We start from the raw sequence: 15,551 nt of genomic DNA, 5'->3' as shown, positions 1-15,551 counted from the left end.
TTAGCCATTGTATTGATCAATGCAAAGGAGCCCCAAAACCAAACGCCAAGGTAATCTCTATTTTTGGGGTCCCTAACCTATGTGTAACCTCACCTGCAGTTAAAAAACTTGCTCTGTATGGGAAGCAAGGGACCAAGCTATATATGTGTGAAATAAGAGACATGGCTATGGGTGGGGCAGGGTTCTCAGACAAAGTGCATACTAACTAAAGAATGTATGTCTGGAACACCAATGGTGTGAACAGGGTGCAAGACTCAAAAATATACAACTAAACAATAGGATAAAGAGTTGCACACCAGTCACAATGTATAGGGGAATAATGAAAAGCATAACTGCTATATGAATACTAGACTGAAAAATACAATGGACTATCTGAAATAAGTGAAAAACATGAAAATGGTATCTGCATAACTGCTATGAAAAATAGAAATGAGAGATATTTAGCCATTGTATTGATCAATGCAAAGGAGCCCCAAAACCAAACGCCAAGGTAATCTCTATTTTTGGGGTCCCTAACCTATGTGTAACCTCACCTGCAGTTAAAAAACTTGCTCTGTATGGGAAGCAAGGGACCAAGCTATATATGTGTGAAATAAGAGACATGGCTATGGGTGGGGCAGGGTTCTCAGACAAAGTGCATACTAACTAAATAATGTATGTCTGGAACACCAATGGTGTGAACAGGGTGCAAGACTCAAAAATATACAACTAAACAATAGGATAAAGAGTTGCACACCAGTCACAATGTATAGGGGAATAATGAAAAGCATAACTGCTATATGAATACTAGACTGAAAAATACAATGGACTATCTGAAATAAGTGAAAAACATGAAAATGGTATCTGCATAACTGCTATGAAAAATAGAAATGAGAGATATTTAGCCATTGTATTGATCAATGCAAAGGAGCCCCAAAACCAAACGCCAAGGTAATCTCTATTTTTGGGGTCCCTAACCTATGTGTAACCTCACCTGCAGTTAAAAAACTTGCTCTGTATGGGAAGCAAGGGACCAAGCTATATATGTGTGAAATAAGAGACATGGCTATGGGTGGGGCAGGGTTCTCAGACAAAGTGCATACTAACTAAATAATGTATGTCTGGAACACCAATGGTGTGAACAGGGTGCAAGACTCAAAAATATACAACTAAACAATAGGATAAAGAGTTGCACACCAGTCACAATGTATAGGGGAATAATGAAAAGCATAACTGCTATATGAATACTAGACTGAAAAATACAATGGACTATCTGAAATAAGTGAAAAACATGAAAATGGTATCTGCATAACTGCTATGAAAAATAGAAATGAGAGATATTTAGCCATTGTATTGATCAATGCAAAGGAGCCCCAAAACCAAACGCCAAGGTAATCTCTATTTTTGGGGTCCCTAACCTATGTGTAACCTCACCTGCAGTTAAAAAACTTGCTCTGTATGGGAAGCAAGGGACCAAGCTATATATGTGTGAAATAAGAGACATGGCTATGGGTGGGGCAGGGTTCTCAGACAAAGTGCATACTAACTAAAGAATGTATGTCTGGAACACCAATGGTGTGAACAGGGTGCAAGACTCAAAAATATACAACTAAACAATAGGATAAAGAGTTGCACACCAGTCACAATGTATAGGGGAATAATGAAAAGCATAACTGCTATATGAATACTAGACTGAAAAATACAATGGACTATCTGAAATAAGTGAAAAACATGAAAATGGTATCTGCATAACTGCTATGAAAAATAGAAATGAGAGATATTTAGCCATTGTATTGATCAATGCAAAGGAGCCCCAAAACCAAACGCCAAGGTAATCTCTATTTTTGGGGTCCCTAACCTATGTGTAACCTCACCTGCAGTTAAAAAACTTGCTCTGTATGGGAAGCAAGGGACCAAGCTATATATGTGTGAAATAAGAGACATGGCTATGGGTGGGGCAGGGTTCTCAGACAAAGTGCATACTAACTAAAGAATGTATGTCTGGAACACCAATGGTGTGAACAGGGTGCAAGACTCAAAAATATACAACTAAACAATAGGATAAAGAGTTGCACACCAGTCACAATGTATAGGGCCGCCATGTATATTGTCCAATATATAGAGTAGACCTGGCTCACTGAGTTTGACAGGGTGCTCTGGAGAAAACAAACAACTGCAGTCCAAAACGAATCTCTGGCACTCCAATTAGAAAACAAGAAAACAGTCTGGGTTTCTTTGGTGCTTTTTTATTGTAAATAAAGAGAATGAAAAAAGTCTGTCTCAACGTTTCGGTCTCGATGGGACCTTTATCGAGAGTTATATCAGACTAGGTGAAAAAACAGAAAAAGTATTATAAAAGGTAAATGTTACATGAACATGACTTCAACACAATACATAGTATGGTTCAACTAATCACGTTTATACACAAAGTGCACAATGTAAAGCGCATGATACATAAATCTGTGTCAGGATGAATTCTATATACAAAGGTATTAATATGTACATACCCAGTAACAGAACGACAATAATCCAAAAGTAAATGAGTACTATAAGGTAATTCAAAGTATATATATGTGTGAAGAGATGACAAAAAAACTTTACACATACCTAAGGGATTAGAGATTAGTATACGGATCGCACCGACAAAGAACAATGTGGATCATCACAGAAAAGATAGGGGAGCAAGTGTGCGCACTGGATGAAAAAGACAAGATGTCTATTAAGAAATCATGCAAATCATATAGTACATAAACTTCTATCAGGTGTATGTGGATACCTGTGACCATATAACGAAATGACAAAGTCAGCCGGTGGGTGTTGCCAGAAGAATCGTGTAGTGGTTTTCTACGGGGGTAGGGGACCACAGTCCAAAACTGGATAAGGGATAGCAAAGAATCAAGGAGAGAGAGGAGGGGGGAGGAGGGGGAGGGAAGAGGGAGGAGATGATTTCATATGTTAAGATCATATATGGGATTAGTAGCCATAGATTCTGAAGAGGGATCTATTTGGGAATAAAATTCTTAGAAATAGTACCTGCCCAGTAGGGGTCAAGAGCCCAGTAACTACTGTACAGTCATATCACCTGCTTGATCCAAGGGAGAAAAAAAGCCTGATGGGAGAAGTGAAACAGAAATTACTATGTGGTAAGGTGGAATCTGCACGAGAGACAGGGGACAACACTATCTACCTGTAAGCAAGTGGTGGAGTAGGTGTACAGTTGGTATTGGTATCAATATCATAGACGGGATCTGTTTGGAGATAGCATGACCCTGGAATTGTTGACTCCGGTCTTCCTTCCTTACCCCACACCTCCATTCCCATTTCTTATTTAAAATAATTACACGGACACAAATTTATCTTTGGATGATTTTGGCCATAGCAGCCATTTTATTAACAAGAATACATAACCAATAAAATTTGCAATATGGTAAGGTCCTTGAAGCTACCAAAACCCTGGTGAACCCCAACTTGCTCCCAGCCGTTACCCACACTGGCTCAGGAACACCAAATGGTAAGGGTTAATCCTCCGTCAACCCCAACCACACCCCTAGGGGCCCCGACATACCCCATCGGGGTTCCCCCCCAAAATCACCAGGTGACCATCAATTCTGCCAATGAGGGGATCCATACCCGGATGAATTCCCCGAACCAATTTTAAACCAACTTCAAGGACCCACCAATAAACAACGCCAACCAGCCACTACGACCCAAGAAACAATCCCGTACCACCCCTCCCACCAACTTCACATCTTCGTCATACCTATATAATAGGGAGGGCGGGCGGGACTGTCATTTTTGGCACCAGAGCAGGAAAGATGCCGCTCCTCCCCCTTGTCTGAACTACAAGTCAAAACGGGCTCCCTCCCCCTCACCCCACCTATGACACCCTGACCTCCCCACCAATCAGGTGTCATGACGGCCTCCGCAAATGCCCCGGGGGGAGGGGGGGGCATTGCTCCGTCCTCTCTTGACCCTGGAATTGTTGACTCCGGTCTTTCTTCCTTACCCCACACCTCCATTCCCATTTCTTATTTAAAATAATTACATGGACACAAATTTATCTTTGGATGATTTTGGCCATAGCAGCCATTTTATTAACAAGAATACATAACCAATAAAATTTGCAATATGGTAAGGTCCTTGAAGCTACCAAAACCCTGGTGAACCCCAACTTGCTCCCAGCCGTTACCCACACTGGCTCAGGAACACCAAATGGTAAGGGTTAATCCTCCGTCAACCCCAACCACACACCTAGGGGCCCCGACATACCCCGTCGGGGTTCCCCCCCCAAAATCACCAGGTGACCATCAATTCTGCCAATGAGGGGATCCATACCCGGATGAATTCCCCGAACCAATTTTAAACCAACTTCAAGGACCCACCAATAAACAACGCCACAACGAAGGCACCTTGAAACCCTTCAAGTGCCTGAGACCCCCCGCAACCAAAGGGCCCTCTCAATACCTCCCTGTAAGCCCAAAGCCCATAAATCAGTTCCCACCGCGTTAAGGTGTACCCCGTCAGCCAACCAAAATTCCTCTTCCGTTCTTTCCAACTCAACATGCCGTAGTGCTATACCCCCATTCCGACTAACAAACTTCGAGATCACCCTATTAACCTTCGCCCGCGCCTTGTTCAACCTGTCAACCGACCGCGCTTCCCGCCAGCTTTTTCTCGCTACTATCTCCGACCAGACTATTGTTAGACCTGGAAATGACACCCATAACCGTAACAAATCATGTTTAATGTCCTTTATCAAGATTCGAAAAGGACGCCCACCCAAATCATTCCCCCCGGCATGCAACACCAAGATGTCAGGAGGTCTGTCCAACCGGGCGTATCTATGCACCTCCTGCAACACCCTGTTCCATCCTAATCCCCGAACGCCGAGCCATCGCACGAGAGCCAGGTCCCTCTCAAAACCTAGCTGTCTCCCGTTCCTTCTCGCTTCCGCTCGTTGGGCTCCCCAATACACGTAAGAATGGCCAAGGATCCAGACCAGGGAAGGGGGGGGTACTTCTGCAATACAAAATGCACAAACGACACCATTTTATTGCATCACCAAACCAAATTGAAAAAACATACACTCTCACACCACACCCCCCCATTGCTACCGTAATACCCCCCCCTTTCCGCTCAATTGCCAACAACCGCCTGGGGACGTACATACGACTTAAAGCGCTGCGACTTCCACCTACCAATCTGCTTAACTGTCTCCTTCGGTAGGCCGCACATAGAGGCCTCCGTCGCTGCCCCAATCCGAAAGGAATGTGACGCGAAATACTTCGGATCTAACCCCAAAGACTTCAAACATGCCCTAAAAACACTCACAAATTGGTATCTCGATAAAAAGGACCCATCCTCGTGACATAATAAGGGGCCATCCACCTTTGGACGGATCTGTTGAAAATTCCCGAGACACTTGAACGGGCACATATCAGATGCCACAACCATCCCCAAACGGACTAGTCGACCCACACCTCTCTGATCAGTTTTCGACTTTCTAATCCAAAATTCAACTCCGTTTTCCACTGACATAATGTCACCCCAATCCAAGCCCCCGGGGAACGCCTTACTGGGCGATACCAACTCCCCAACCCGCAGGGCTACAAAAAACGCCAAAGAAAAGGCTAACAAACAAATTCACCTCAAACGGAGATAAACAAACCCCCCACAACGCCCTACCCAGCCGTTCCAATAAGCCAAATGACACCGGCCTTCTCCAATCCTGTGGCTTCCGTCCCCTACGAAAACCCTTCAAAACCTGAACTACCAGAAAGTTCTTAGTTAAATCCCGTAAGCCCCGCAACCGGAAACCAAATGCTAACCCTGCGACAAAGCGATTTACCTTTGCAAAGGACCACCTTGTGACCACCGCCCCCCCCAACTTTTCCAACAATAACCCTAACTGATCCTCTTCAGAAAAAACGCCACCCTGCAACCACTGCTCCCAAAGATCCCATGCCGCCTGGTAGGCTGTCCATGTGTTACCAGACAAGGAAGCCCGAATCAGTGGTCCGGCTGCCTGAAGACCACGTTCCAAAGCCGTGCTGGGCACTCCAAACCGCTGGCCTCCGCCTCTGGCGCGCAAACCCGGAACCGATCCCATTGGAAACGAGAGAGGGAATCAGCTATTAGGTTCTGAACACCGGGCACATGGGCCGCAGTAACACACGCATTGATTTGCAAACAAACCAACACCAGCTCTCGTAAGACCCGAATCACCGGAGGGGAGGACGCCGAAAACTTATTAATCGCCAACACCACCCCCATGTTGTCACAGTTAAAATGAATGTTCTTGTTCGCCAACTCCTCTCTCCAAAGATGCAGCGCTACCAGTATCGGAAAAATTTCCAATAGGGCCACATTTTTTGTCAAGCCTTCAGCCGTCCATTTGTCCGGCCACCGGTCCGCACACCACTGACCCTGGAAAAAAGCCCCAAAACCTGAGCTTCCCGCCGCGTCCGTGAACAACTCCAAATCAAAATTGTCCCCTGCATCCTCCATCAGCAGAGAGCGACCGTTGTATTCCTCCAAAAAACGCCCCCAAACTGCTAAGTCCGCTCTGTGTTCCGCCGATAACCGAATATAGTGGTGCGGAGCGAGCACCCCCGCCGTAGCACTAGCAAGTTGTCGCGAAAAAATTCGACCCATAGGCATCACCCGACAAGCAAAGTTAAGTTTTCCCAGTAAGGACTGAACCTCCCTTACTTGCAACTTTTTTACCCGCCGAGCCCTTCCTACCTTGACCTTCAGCGCGGCAACCTTGTCCTCGGGAAGCCGAACTTCCCAGGCCAAAGAATCGATCACAATACCCCACCGTTTTCTCAGGTGCTAAAGGCACCCCAAAGCGACTGGAAATCCACTCCATGGTCGCCAAAATCCCGGCACACTGTGCCGAATCAGCCGGACCTACAAATAAAAAATCATCAAGGTAATGCTCCACTGATGACAGGCCTGAAACATCCCTAACTACCCATTCTAAAAAAGAACTAAAAGTTTCAAAAAATGCGCACGAGATCGAACACCCCATGGGAAAACACCGATCCACAAAATAGCCCCCCTCCCAACAACAACCCAATAACCGAACGCAATCTGGATGCACTGGCAGGAGCCGAAACGCTGATTCAATATCTGTTTTTGCCATAAGCGCCCCCTTTCCACATCTTTTTACCCACTTTGTGGCCTCGTCGAACGACGTGTACACCACTGAACACAGCTCAGACGGTATCCCATCATTCACCGACCTGCCTCTTGGGTGAGACAAATGATGAATCAGCCGAAATTTTCCGGGCTCCTTCTTCGGAACCACCCCCAGCGGCGAAACCACCAAATTGGGAAAAGGCGGGGCCCCAAACGGGCCCGCCATCCTCCCCAAAGCCACCTCTTTACCTAATTTTTCCGCCACAACCGCGGAATGCCGATAAGCTGACTGCAGATTCCTATTTGCCCCCGGAACATCAAAAACGGGGGCCGGAATCCTGAAGCCCTCGCCAAAACCCAACCTCAAAACCTCAGCTTTTTCCTTATCCGGGTACCTACTTAGGTACGGCAGCATCGCGACTAAGCTCACTGGCGTCAGACCCTTGGGTATGAGAAGCGCCAGGCTTGGATTTTCCTTTCTTGAAACACTTAGCCGCTCCATGGGATGTCCCGTTACAGTGGCTACAGAGGTGTTTAAAACGGCAGGTTGCCCCAAATTTACACTGCCCCTCGTTGAATTGCCAGCACAAACCGGGCTTCTGCGATTCCGCTTGCCCCTGCTGACTCCCGGTACTCTGTGTACCTGACTGGCCGGCTGACCCGGCCCCGCCTTGAAAGGGCTGGCCATACCTGGACGGCGCCATAACCCGCAACCATAACCCTATGTCCTTTTGATCCCATCTTATGGAAGGACGCACGGCCTTCCTCTGACGAAACTGTTCGTCATACCTAAGCCAAGTCTGTCCCTCATACACCCTGTACGCCTCCCCAATTGAGTCCATGTAGTAAAACAGATGCGAACAGTTCTCTGGCACCTTTTCGCCAATTACGCTCACCAGGATTGCAAAGGCCTGCAGCCAATTATTAAATGTCTGAGGGATCAACCGCCACCGCCGCTTCTCCTCATCCTCTTTCTTACTATCCTCCTTTATCCCTTTGTCTAAATTAAACTTTGCCAATGGAAGAAGGGAAAAGATCTCAAAATATTCATCCTTCCAGATCTTTTCCCTCACCTCTTTCTTAAGATGGGAGCCCAAGGGGCCCTCAAAACAGACATAAACTTCCCCACGCGCCTGATCATCTAAATGAATCCTATCCTCCTTGTTTTTTTCTGTCTGAACCGACACCGACACTGGGGAGGAGACACCCACACCCGCCGATTCACTCCCCCCCAGCGCGGGTGGGTTAACCCAAGCCCCCAGGGGGGCTGGGGGTTCCCTTGCCCCCCCAAACCGCTCCAGCAACGTGCGAACACTACCTAACAGCACTCTCAACTCCCCACTTCCCGCCGCATACACCCCACCACCCATAGGCCCCCCCTGACTAATCCCCGGGTGACCTACCCCCCCCCTTACATTCTGGTCCTGACAATACTGGGAAGACAAACAAGACATGGAATCATACTCACCAGGCTGCACAAGGGTAGAGACCCCGCCAGCCGGACCACCAGACTCCAGACGTCCATCCCGCTGCGCTGTAGCTTCCGGACTCCTCTCGACCATCACCCCGCTGTTGGCCCCTGCCGCCACAGGGCCGGAAAATCCCTCCGGGCAAAGATCCTGGCGCTGATATCTGCCCGGCCGGCCGGCTGCACCAGAGAGCTGCCTGCCTTCTTCTCCCCTCTGGCAATGCAGCTCCCCAGCGCCATTCCATCTCTCCCCCTCCACATACTGGGGCTCAGCCGACGTGGGCCCTGCACGCCAGGCCCGGTGCACTACAGATCCCAGCCTTCTCGCTCTGCCCCCACCACTGGGGCCCGCCTGTTCCTCCGTACTCCTCTGCTGACAGGGCACAAGGCGCTCGGCAGGTTCCTCACCAGAGCGCCCCGCCACAGCCCCGGCGTCCATCGCTGCCTCAGCGCTAGCAGGCCCCGCCCCCAACTCCAGCAGAGGCCTGCTAACCGCCGCTGGACCCAGCCGCACGTTGGAATTCCTCCCAGACCGGGGCCTGCTGGATCTCTTTGCATGTGGCGCCCGGCTTGGAGGGTCCCCGGAGGGGCTTCTGGGGTGTCGCTGGGCCCGGGGAGTCACATCTGGAGAAAACCGCTCCGGCGGATTAGATCTCCGGAGGCGCCGCTCTCTCAGGGGGGAAGTCCCCTCCGCCTCCATACTCCCTCCGATGATCCCGGCTACAGTCGCCTGCAGCCAGCCTGGAGGACGGTCACCTGCAGCCGCTCTGACCCGTTCCAGCAGTTCCTCCACGGATTCCATGGCCTCAGGTGAGATGGGTGCAACTGTCACTTTTGGCACCAGAGCGGGAAATATGCCGCTCCTCCCCCTTGTCTGAACTACAAGTCAAAACGGGCTCTCTCCCCCTCACCACACCTATGACACCCTGACCTCCCCACCAATCAGGTGTCATGACGGCCTCCGCAAATGCCCCGGGGGGAGGGGGGGGCAATGCTCCGTCCTCTCTGGAAATGCCTTGTTAGGCAGCGACAGTCTCCTATACTTGCTGTAGACTTGTGTATTACCAGATGGCGAGCATGTATATTCTATGTGCAAAAGAGAAGGGTCTCAATAATTAAAAATGGTGTGAGACACGCAATGAAATAAGAATGTAATACCTTAGAGAGGGGTATCTGGCATAAGGACAGGCCCTGTGCTGCAGGAAGTTCCCAAAGTATCCCTTCTCTTTTGCACATAGAATATACATGCTCGCCATCTGGTAATACACAAGTCTACAGCAAGTATAGGAGACTATCGCTGCCTAACAAGGCATTTCCTGCTATCTCCAAACAGATCCCGTCTATGATATTGATACCAATACCAACTGTACACCTACTCCACCACTTGCTTACAGGTAGATAGTGTTGTCCCCTGTCTCTCGTGCAGATTCCACCTTACCACATAGTAATTTCTGTTTCACTTCTCCCATCAGGCTTTTTTTCTCCCTTGGATCAAGCAGGTGATATGACTGTACAGTAGTTACTGGGCTCTTGACCCCTACTGGGCAGGTACTATTTCTAAGAATTTTATTCCCAAATAGATCCCTCTTCAGAATCTATGGCTACTAATCCCATATATGATCTTAACATATGAAATCATCTCCTCCCTCTTCCCTCCCCCTCCTCCCCCCTCCTCTCTCTCCTTGATTCTTTGCTATCCCTTATCCAGTTTTGGACTGTGGTCCCCTACCCCCGTAGAAAACCACTACACGATTCTTCTGGCAACACCCACCGGCTGACTTTGTCATTTCGTTATATGGTCACAGGTATCCACATACACCTGATAGAAGTTTATGTACTATATGATTTGCATGATTTCTTAATAGACATCTTGTCTTTTTCATCCAGTGCGCACACTTGCTCCCCTATCTTTTCTGTGATGATCCACATTGTTCTTTGTCGGTGCAATCCGTATACTAATCTCTAATCCCTTAGGTATGTGTAAAGTTTTTTTGTCATCTCTTCACACATATATATACTTTGAATTACCTTATAGTACTCATTTACTTTTGGATTATTAACGTTCTGTTACTGGGTATGTACATATTAATACCTTTGTATATAGAATTCATCCTGACACAGATTTATGTATCATGCGCTTTACATTGTGCACTTTGTGTATAAACGTGATTAGTTGAACCATACTATGTATTGTGTTGAAGTCATGTTCATGTAACATTTACCTTTTATAATACTTTTTCTGTTTTTTCACCTCGTGTGATATAACTCTCGATAAAGGTCCCATCGAGACCGAAACGTTGAGACAGACTTTTTTCATTCTCTTTATTTACAATAAAAAAGCACCAAAGAAACCCAGACTGTTTTCTTGTTTTCTAATTGGAGTGCCGGAGATTCGTTTTGGACTGCCATGTATATTGTGACCTACATACTGGACGGTCACCTCCATCTGCTGTCTCATCTTGGCTTAAATGTACTTTTGTGTTCAAGGGACATGTTGTTCAGTCTCGTTAGTCCCCTCTGGTGTTTAAGTCCTCTGCAGACATCACATGGACGATCCCACTCGTCTACCTTCACTCTCCACCTTCCTACATCAATCACCTTTTTCACGCTCTACATCCCCTGACTGACCTCGGCCCCTGCCCTCCGCCTACCTCTGACTATGACCTCGACCCCTACCCTCCACCCATATCTCGGACTGCAACCGGGGCCCTTGCCCTTTGCCCGCATCTTGGACTGGGACTCTGGCCCTTGCCCTTTGCCCGCATCTTGGACTGGGACTGTGGTCCGTGCCCTCTGCCCGCCTCTTGGACTGGGACTCTGGTCCGTGCCCTCTGCCCGCCTCTTGGACTGGGACTCTGGTCCGTGCCCTCTGCCCGCCTCTTGGACTGGGACTCTGGTCCGTGTCCTCTGCCCGCCTCTTGGACTGGGACTCTGGTCCGTGCCCTCTGCCCGCCTCTTGGACTGGGACTCTGGTCCGTGCCCTCTGCCCGCCTCTTGGACTGGGACTCTGGTCCGTGCTCTCTGCCCGCCTCTTGGACTGGGAACCTGGTCCGTGCCCTCTGCCCACCTCTTGGACTGGGAACCTGGTCCGTGCCCTCCGCCCGCCTCTTGGACTGGGAACCTGGTCCGTGCCCTCCGCCCGCCTCTTGAACTGGGACTCTGGTCTGTGCCCTCCGTCCGCCCATTGGACTGGGACTCTGGTCCGTGCCCTCTGCCCGCCCATTGGACTGGGACTCTGGTCCGTGCCCTCTGCCCGCCCATTGGACTGGGACTCTGGTCCGTGCCCTCTGCCCCCGCTCATTGGACTGGGACTCTGGTCCGTGCCCTCTGCCCGCCTCTTGGACTGGGACTCTGGTCCATGCCCTCTGCCCGCCTCTTGGACTGGGACTCTGGTCCGTGCCCTCTGCCCGCCTCTTGGACTGCCACTTGAGCCCATTTCTGCTTTACTGTTGGACACCAGATCTTGCTTTCCTCCATTCACCTTTTCCCTCCTGTATTTCAGGTAACTTTAATCCAGAGATCCCCAAGTTGGAGAAGAGCATTAGTGGGACGAGCCCGAAGCGAGAACACTTACATTTGACGGTGGCCGTCTCTCTGCTCCTAATGACTCTCTTGGCGTCTTAGTTTTCTTGTTTCAGGCTGAAGACCTCGGAGAAATGAATGCAATCTCCACATTCAGAACTCTGTAAGGACTGTGCAGGTTGGGGAGCGGCTGATGGGAGGAGGAGCAGCGTCCTTAATCTCATTTATTTTTATTTTTTTTAACAAAAATCTTTTTTTTTTATTAAGACTGAACCTGCGGCACTAAAATCCCAACCCTGATACTAGTGGACACTATCGAGGTCTTGTGATTTCTTGAATAATATCATTGAGCAGACAGGACCAAGGAGCTGCTGCCTAGAGCTTGTGATCCACAGGGCCCTGCTCTGCCCCGGCCCACAACATACAACTGGCGGCCACACCTATGGGCTGTTATTACTTGAGTGCCTATGCCCGTTAGGTTCCTGCGAGGATAGGATGCACGCCGAGTGCAGGACCTTGGGGTGACAACAGACCATCGTTTTAGTCAGCCTTACAATCCCCTGAGTTGTTTTTTTCCATTCCTCCTGGACATGTTGCCCTTTGGTTCTTTTCTGGATGTCCTTGTAATATCTTGCCCAGATTACCGCCAGCCTCATGGATTTTCCTGGCCAAGTGCATTGAGCACAGTAGCAGAACCCTTTACCAAATGTTTGGCTCTAACACTTTCTGGTGCCATATTGTGTACTTTTCCTTCCCAAGGTCCTCAGACACCTTATATCAATAAGCCAACCTGATTCAATGGATGATAAAACTGCAAAACACCGGAAGAGGTGGAAGTACCAGACCTGCAGTGATGGCCACTGCTCCTTCTGGATGTCCAGGCTCCGAATTAGGATTAGCTTCCAGGCTTTTGTGGGTCCAGGACTAGCAATGGACAGTCATTAAACCAATGTTCCCTATGTGAGATGTAGCAGAGCCTGGACGCAGCAGACAGAGCGCCCTCAGCTGGTCACAGCTCCACGACAACTGTCCCACAACTCTACAGAGATGAGAGGAAATTGCACTAAATTACCCCAGACCCCTCCACCGGGGACATCCACTGCTCGATAGTCAATACCCTGGGAATTCTTGATGGACAGCTGGGGAACCAGCGCATCCGTAATACAGCAGGACCCCACTGTACAGAGCCGAACGGGGAGAGCAGCATGCAGGAGAAAGAATGGCGTTGTAAATACATATCTATCTATATTTTATGTATACCATCCCTGTGATGACGTATACATTGTCCCTTCTGACTGAACTGTAAATTCAAATGTTGTCTTCTATGAAGGCAAGTCTCCACCTATGCAATGCACAGACACTTTGAGAATAAATATCAGACTGACCTTTTTATGAACGGCATCGGCTGTGATTTTCATATAATGCTGTAAACCTAGAAAATGAATAAAAGAATAAACCTGACTAGTCACTTGTACTTGCAGGGGAGGGTGAGGAACAAGGTGCAAGTACCAGCCCGACATCAACCCTGTCCTCACCCGTGGCTCAATGTTGGCTTATACCCAACACCTCAACGGTCTCCGCTCACCTCTCATCGGGAATACCCAACACTTCCCTGGTCCCCGCTCACCTCTCGTCGAAATACCCAACACCTCCACGGTGCCCGCTCGTCGGGAATACCCATCATGGCCACGGCTCTCGTCGGAAATACCAAACACCTTCACGGCCACGGCTCTCCTCTCGTCGGGAATACAAAACACCTCCACTGCTACGGCTCTCCTCTCGTCGGGAATACCCAACAGCTCAACTGCCACCATGCCTCCACTGTATTCTTCTTGCCATATCCATGGTCCCCGTGTCCCTCTCGCCTAGAACACCCGACACATGCGAGGTCCCCCTGCTCCACTTGCCTAGAACACCTGACACATGCGAGGTCCCCCTGCTCCACTCGCCTAGAACACCCCACACATGCGAGGTCCCCCTGCTCATGTGCAATACATGACATCTATTATCCCAGCACTTTTGTTCGTCTAGGGTACACAACACTTCAATGGGAGCATGGATGGTTCTTGCACCCCTCTTACCTGCCATAACACTTAGGGTAAATCTATATATTGTGTTCCTTTTTCCTGTAATGACTTCTGGTGTAAATCTATGTATTCCTCTATCCTATAATATCACAAATTTGAGGTAAACAGATGGTCCTCATGTTGCACTGCCTTTCACACCTGTACACAACCTCTGCCTGCGCTCTCGCTCCCAGGTCAGGAATTTCAATGCTGCCTCCTTCCACCCACAGTCTGGGAAAATCTGATGCCCTCACTTCTCTTAAAAAGCTGATAAACTGCGCCCTTCATTCACCTCAGTATGTTCGGGACCTGCATGATCTCTGTCTACTGCAGCAGTAGCTGAAGTGACCAGTAGAGGGCACCATGATCAGTCTACTGCAGGAGGTGTCACCAGCAGAGGGCACCATAATCTGTCTACTGCAAACCGTGTTTCCCCGAAAATAAGACGTCCCCCGAAAATAAGACATAGCAGGAGTATTCAGGGATGCTTTAATATAAGACATCCCCTGAAAATAAGACATAGCTGAGGTCAATAATGAAGTGTCATGCAGCGGTGAAAGAGTTAAAGACACTGCAGGACACTTCATTATAGGCAGCGGACACCCCCAGAAGAGAGAAGACAGAAGAAAGAAGACCCCCGATCATACGCACAAGACGCCGACCGAGAGCAGGTGAGCGCATCAAGGTCCTGCAGCGGCGGAACACACACACACACACACACACGCACATAAGAACAGACACACACACACATCAGATCACACTCACTCTCACACACACATCAGATCGCATCCACACACTCACAACATCCAGCGATATCGCTTGCTTCTCGGCGGCAATACTCTGCGTGCAGTGACCTTCCAAGACCTGCAGGAGGATCACATGGCCGGAAGCATGTGGTATCTTTGGATGTTGTGATTGTGTAAGCGTGTATGTGCGATATCGTCAATGTGTGTGTAAGTGTATGCGATCGGATGTGTGCGTGTATGCTGTCTGATGTGTGAGTGTGTGAGTGTATGCGATCGGATCGGTGAGTGTCGGCAGAGGAGCACGGCGTGCAGTACAGCTGCTGGGATCGTGGGGTGGGTGGGAAGAAGTGGGGTGGGTGTGTGTTTGTGTGTGAGTGAGTGTAACCTGATGTGTGTGTTTGTGAGATCTGATGTCAGCCAGACGCAGGGGAGCACAGCTGCAGAGAGATCACAGGGAGAAGTGTGTGCGTGTGATCTGATGTCAGCCAGACGCAGGGGAGCACAGCTGCAGGGAGAACACATACAGAAGTGTGTGTGTGTGTGTGTGTGTGTGTGATCTGATGTCAGCCAGACGCAGGGGAGCACAGCTGCAGAGAGATCACAGGGAGAAGTGTGTTTGTGTGTGTG

At 49.0% G+C, this 15,551-nt stretch overlaps 1 protein-coding gene across 1 annotated transcript in view; it reads left to right on the top strand.

Annotated features, from left to right (window-relative positions):
* The window catches only part of LOC142301461 (ephrin-A3-like), a 30,613-nt gene extending 18,278 nt beyond the window's left edge, over nt 1–12,335 (top strand). Inside the window, exon 5 of the mRNA XM_075342463.1 lies at nt 12,093–12,335. Within this exon, the coding sequence (XP_075198578.1) occupies nt 12,093–12,214 (122 nt within the window). The 3' untranslated portion in view covers nt 12,215–12,335. The remainder of the gene's footprint in view (nt 1–12,092) is intronic.
* The last annotated feature ends 3,216 nt before the right edge of the window (nt 12,336–15,551 follow it).

Source organism: Anomaloglossus baeobatrachus, chromosome 4 (assembly GCF_048569485.1).
Source record: "Anomaloglossus baeobatrachus isolate aAnoBae1 chromosome 4, aAnoBae1.hap1, whole genome shotgun sequence".
In the NCBI taxonomy this organism is placed as follows: domain Eukaryota; kingdom Metazoa; phylum Chordata; class Amphibia; order Anura; family Aromobatidae; genus Anomaloglossus; species Anomaloglossus baeobatrachus.
Note: the sequence above shows the minus strand (reverse complement) of the source record. Positions and strands in the feature narration are given on the sequence as shown.